The sequence below is a fragment of the Callithrix jacchus genome, chromosome 7 (genome assembly GCF_049354715.1).
Source record: "Callithrix jacchus isolate 240 chromosome 7, calJac240_pri, whole genome shotgun sequence".
Taxonomy (NCBI): domain Eukaryota; kingdom Metazoa; phylum Chordata; class Mammalia; order Primates; family Cebidae; genus Callithrix; species Callithrix jacchus.
This window is the reverse complement of record NC_133508.1, coordinates 123342986-123348985: the sequence shown is the minus strand read 5'-3', so window position 1 is coordinate 123348985 and position 6000 is coordinate 123342986. Positions and strand designations below refer to the sequence as shown.

General features: G+C 47.1%; 1 protein-coding gene across 6 annotated transcripts in view; it reads left to right on the top strand.

Moving 5' to 3' along the window:
- Positions 1 to 683: 683 nt before the first annotated feature.
- COL24A1 (collagen type XXIV alpha 1 chain) overlaps positions 684 to 6000 on the top strand; it is a 387629-nt gene continuing 382312 nt past the window's right edge. For 5 of the 6 annotated variants that reach the window (XM_078332354.1, XM_035252040.3, XM_009001621.5 and 2 more), the window contains exon 1: positions 913 to 1324. In XM_078332354.1, the coding sequence (XP_078188480.1) occupies positions 1269 to 1324 (56 nt within the window). In that variant the 5' untranslated portion in view covers positions 913 to 1268. Of the gene's footprint in view, positions 776 to 912; positions 1325 to 6000 lie in introns of those variants that run through there. The other variant, XM_035252039.3, reaches the window with a different exon arrangement.

Below are 6000 nucleotides of genomic sequence, written 5' to 3'. Positions count from 1 at the left end.
TTAGAAAAATTGGAGAAGGTATTCAAATTGGTAAGGTGGTGGGGTGTGTGAAAGTGTAAGAGAGATTGTGGTGTGTGTGTGTGGTGTGCTGTTGATGTGAACCATTAATACACAGTTGTAGGCAAGAAAAGGCTGAAAGGTGAATTACAGGAGAAATTTAAGTCGAAGGTGTAAAGGGGACAGACTGAAAGCAAAGAGTGAAGGGAGGAAAGGTAGAAATGAACACAGTTAAAGTCATTTAATAATACCACTGAGGCCACTGGCCTAACTGCAAAGAAGGCAAGAAGGTCACAGGGAAATGAAGGCCTCCTCTAAGTGTGGGTTTCAGAAGGTGTGAGTGAAGAGGGTAGAGAAAAAGTTGGGGATAGGAGATACACAAGAGGAAAACATCAGATTGGGGACTGCTGCAATGGGGAATGGAACATGAACACCGTGTGGAAGGAAGGATACTAGCCGCCTACAAGTGGTAAAGGAGAGCATCCGGGTGGTACCCGGGCGGCCAGGAGTGCGCCTGGGGTGCGGCCGGCCCAGCCCGACCCAGAAGGGCTGGCGAATGGGGGCGCCTGGGCCAGTCGCTTGGTCGGGAAGGTTGCGGGGCAGAGGGGGAGGTGTGCGCTGTGTTTGGTGATGTCATTGCAAGTCAGTGAGCGATGAAATTTAACACCGCCGGATTTGCTAGGCTCCTCTTCTTCCAGGCAAAGCAGCCGGCGGCAGTCCATGCTGAGTGCCTGCAGTTGCCACCAGCACCCTCGCACCAACTTGATTTCCGAAGTGGGTGTGTGTGCTTGTTTGACAAACGTTCAGGCGCGGGCTGTTTCCAAGGACTTCCTCCCCCACTTCATCTCCCTCCCTACCCCCACCCCTTTCTCCTCCCAGGCCCAAAGCAGAGGACTCCACTGGAGTCACAGAGTCGCCTTTGAACCGCAAGTGAACTCGAGTGCTGCACTCGCAGCCCGGCTCCCGCTGCAGCTGGCGCCCCGTGGCCTCCCAGTGAGGTTTACCTCCTCGCCAGCCCTCCCTGGGGAGCGCAACCCTGGGCTCATTCCTTAGCGAGCCAGGCAGGGAGCGAGGAAGCCTGTCCTCCCCTTCGGGTGCTATTTCCTACCTCCCCCGACTTCAACCCACTCTTTTTTTCTTGTTGCGGGTTTGGAGCATGGTTTTCACGTGATTTTTTCCCCCTTTTTCATGGACAGTACCTGCCCCCTAAGCAGTTCAGAGTTGGCTTCTGTTTTCCGTTAGCGCTTTGCTGCACGGACAAATGCATACAAATGCATTTAGGAGCCCACAGGACAAGGCGTGGAAAAGTCTCCCCCACGGCAAAAACGTAAGTAGCCCACCCACCTGGGTAGGGTAGGGGTTAGACCAACCCCTCTCCCCACCCCCTGGTTCTACTGAGCCTGATGGAGATCTGCGGTCCGGCTCCTTGGCACTTTTTGGTGTTAGGAGCGGGCAAGTATCCGCGGTATCTTCCCCTTATCTTTTCAACTTGTAAAATACCGAATTTGAAAGGATGCCTCAAGCCAGCCGGTCTCAGACAGTTCATGCTAAAGCTGTCTTGTGGCTCGAGAGGACAAGCTCGCTGGCACGAGTCCCAAAGCCCAGGGCCTCGGCTCCCGAAGCTCCAGAGCTGGGCTCCGATGATCTTCCCCTGCTCCAGCTTCTGCTGCCCTCTCGCGCCCTCCTCCCGTTCTCCTTCCGCAGGGCCCGGGGAAGTCCTGCTTCCCGGTGATGCTTCTCAGGGCGTCCAGCATGTGATTGCTGTGACGCTAGAGGTCCCCCAGGGTAGGTGTGCGCAGACTGGACCACTGGACACAGGAATGAGGCAGGGTCGCCTGTTGGGGGAAGGGGGGCGTCGGGGCGCTGCTTTACTAATCCCCTCTTGTTAAAAGACCAATATTGCCCATCCAAGCCGAGACTGTGCCCAGATTACTGCTCTGTCACTGGGGAAGTGGCACTCGAGGCGGGGACTGGGGAGGGGAGGAGGACACGGGGGAGGACCTGCCCCTCCTGGGGAGGTTTAGGGCAGGTCCTGACAGGCACCCCACCTTCCCTTTGGGTACTATACCTACTCCCATGTCTTTACTGGGAAAAGGGCGTGGACCAGGGGTGGCGCGGATTTGGCCAGACGCCCTGGTCCCCCTGGAAGAGGTCAGTGGGTTACACAAGTTTGCTTCTGGCCCTGGGTAAGAAGGGTGAACACGGCTGTGGAAGTCTGCAGAAAGGCTGCCCCCCTCAGGAGGGTGGGTGGGAAGAGGGCAAGGAGCAGAACTGACCTTGTCAGCTGAGGGCAGGCGGAGGCGGGGTGCAGAGAAAGGGAGCCTTGTGGCCGTGTTTGTGTGAACATGTGCTTCCCAGCCGCGTGCAAGCCAGCCTGGCTGGAGCTTGCCTGCGTGCTCTCCTCTGACCCCAGGAAACCTCGCTGCTGGGCTTCCAAGCTGCCCAGATGCCCCTCCACGCACACCCCCATCCCTATGCAACAGTGAGGAGGAAACCTCTCAACCTCTGCAGCCCCGCGCAGTGCTGGAGGCTGGGGAGTCCCAAGAGCTAGTAGAGGTCAAGCTCAGCGGGTTGTCTTCTCAGAGCGGCTTAGGCAGGTCGCAGGGAGTTCCCAGGCAGGAGGTTTCCCGCCACCACCTTTCTCAGTAAACATCCCTCTGTGTGGGCCAGCCTGGAGAGCAAGTCCGGGGTTGTAGCCGACCCTGCGGAACTGGCAGATCTTCCCGCTGACCAGGGCGGATGCAGAGAGGCTCTAGCCCCGCTGCCCTGGAGACTCTGGGAGAGGCGGAGTGAGGCTCTCCACCTCTTGCCCAGCCAGCTTCTGCGTGCTGCCATTCTGCCCCAAGGGCTTTCCCTCTGCCACAGCCCGAGGCCCACGCTGGTGACTAACACTCCCCTTGGTAGTTGTGACCAACCTTGTGGGTTAAAGCAGATCTCCTGGGCTCTGTCTTGTCTGGTTTACACTTCCCTTCCAGATGCTCCCAGAAAAGGCCCTGCATAAATTCTTGGGCAGTTTGGGGTTTGTAAATTGGGTCCAGATGATTGGGGGGAGGGAGGCAGAGAAACCAAATAGAATGAATTACACCGGAGGGACTTCTGAAGAAAAATTATACAATGGAGAATGGGAAGAAAACCCTTGTACAGAGACGTGGGGATGAACAGCAGGTTCTGGATGAAGGTCTTTGTCTCCCATGACCAGCAGAGGCCTTGCAGCCCTTGGTTATCTCATAATATCCAATGCTTTCTAATACAGGAGCCATTGGGGATGGGCTGCAGAGAATTAAGGGCAATTCATAATTACATCAGATTACAGAACTCACAGCTCCAACCACATACATGCAAGCTTGGGAAAGATCGTTAATGATTGGGCTGAGAAAATTCTAGAAAATCCAGTTTTCATAAACAATTTGAAATTTTTCAGTTTGAAAAATAATGCCACCAACCCTCAGAGTTGAGGCTGGGGGCAGGGGTGGGGGGGTGTATTTGGAAGAAGCAGCTGATTATGATGTCAGGCCACTTAGAATCCCTGATGAAATCCCTGAGTTTTATTTTCCTTTTGTGGTGATGTTGTGTAAGAGAGGGAGCGCCTCTTAAAATCACAATTCTGATTAGTCACCCCAAAACATTTCCAGTTTAAAACTGGATCTTTAAAGACACTTTCTTTCATGGGACCTTTTATATAGGTTGCCTAATGTGAATTTGTAGAATTAATAAAAGGAAACGAAATCCCAAAGTCAGCTTTAGATACCTTGATTTGACACAGTATCAGAAGGTCTCCCAGGCAGGCTATTGTGACAATGAAAGACTTTCATAACCAAAAAGGATTTTTTGAATATAAAGATCAGTTTCCTAGATGGCATGAAATTCTATTTTTTAAAGTTGCTTAGTTATCTTTGTGTTCAAATAAATGTTTAAAATAAACTGATGTCTCAGGGAGAGGAAATATAATTTATGGAAAGTAATTTTGAGTGTCATTCAGACATTCTGCTCAGTAATTTGTGAACCTCAGAATAAAAGTAAATTTTATTACAGGAATTAGAATAGCTGTGCTAATTTCCTCAACATGCCTTGCAACTATGACTTATTTTAGAATTTGTAACTCTAAGTGAGAAGTAAAGACAATTTTATTTCTGTTCTCATAAAAAGCTAACATTATTCTGTCATTTGCTTATTCATCATTCACTAATGTATTTATTCAGCACTGGTTTACTGAGCTCCAACGATGTGCCCCGTGTGGTTCTAGGCAGTAGGGATACAATGATTGAGTATAACAGATCTACAATTTCTACCATCCCCATGTGCCCAGTCTAACAGAGGAAATAGTAGATGAAACAACCAAGTATAACAAAATGAGATGAGGGTATACACATGAGGGGCACCTAGCAGTCTTGAGTGGGTGGGTGGGGTAGGCAAGGCTAATATTAGAAGGAAAAGGAAACCAAAGGAAATGAAATCTAGAGTGAGGTCTTAGTGAAAAGACCATAAAATTTTCGAGACAGAGGAACAATAAAAGGCTCAGAAGTGAGACAGCACTTTTGAGGGCCTGAAAGAACTGAAGTTGGTTGGAGTACACATTCTAGGGAAGAAGTGACTGGAACTGGAGCTGGAGAGATGAACAGAGACAGATTCTGAAAGGCCTTTAAACCATGTTTAACAAGTAGAGGTTGGGGATACTTGACTTTTCTTGATTTGGGGATCAATGTACAGGTAGAAGATGCCAGAGAAGTATGTATTTGTTGAAACTCAAGACCACCTGATAGTTTCATTGACTGAAAATTCTCTGATTCATTAATTTATTTGAAAATCTCTATCAACACTAGTATGTGCCAGGAACTTTTACTAGGCTAGGCAATAGTTTAACATACTGTGTGGTATGACTAGGCCAGACTAGTTTAAGATGTATTTTTCTTCCCTCCTACTAATTGGACTCTAGACACTTCGATTATATGAAGTTCTTAAGCATTTATCTCCCTTGTACTACATGTATTGCTTGAATGCTTGGAATTTTACCAAAAGCTCTACAGGTTGAACACTGCTTATCTGAAATGCTTGAGACCAGAACTGTTTTGAATTCTTAATTTTTTCAGATTTTAGAGTATTTGCATATATATTAATGAGATATCTTAGGGATGGGACCCAAGTCAAAAGACATATGTTTCATATGTACCTTGTATGCATAGATGGAAGTTAATTTTATATAATATTTTTAGTAATTTTGTGCATGAAATGAAGTTTTGACTGTGACCCATAAGGTCAGGTGTAAAATGATTCTAGTATGGCATCATTTAGGCACTCACAAAATTTTCAGATTTTGGAGCATTTAGGACTTTGGATTTTCAGATTGGGGTGCTCGACCTGTAGTATGCTTCACACTGGTTTAGTTGTATAAGTACCAACTAAGTTGAATTACTAGTCTGAAAAATTCATTGTAAGTAAATTAGTGACAGTACTACTTTGCTCTCTGAATCATCCAACTTTATATACACTGCTTTGATGAAAATTCTTTTTTTCAGTTATTTTGAGAACAAAGAATAGAAATTTTACTATTTCTGGATCTTAGTCACTTGTAAAGAGCAAAATCTGTAAAGCTGTCATGACTTAGAGAAGTTTTTGGCATGTAAATGTAGTGTGGTGGAGATTGTTGAAATTATTGTTGTATATCGTGTGTGTGTGTTTCAGATTAGTTCACCATTTTCAATTGGTTTAAAAGAAGGCCACCAACTCATAAAAATGTTGCCTATTCACAGGATTTCACAAGTCCTTCTTACTAGTGTAAATGGAATCTATGTAGGAATGAGCATCAGTAGCCTGAAGACATATGTTATAATACCTAAGAGTCTCATGGGTACCCTAAACAAAAAGATTTCTCAGATTCCCCTAAAGTAACTTGGATCCTTTGGATAAAGAGGAAGTTGAATAGCTCTAAGAATCATCTAGGAACAATGCCTGGGATGGATATTATTCATTTATGTGTCCCGAGTATGGTCTTTGGATATCTATTTT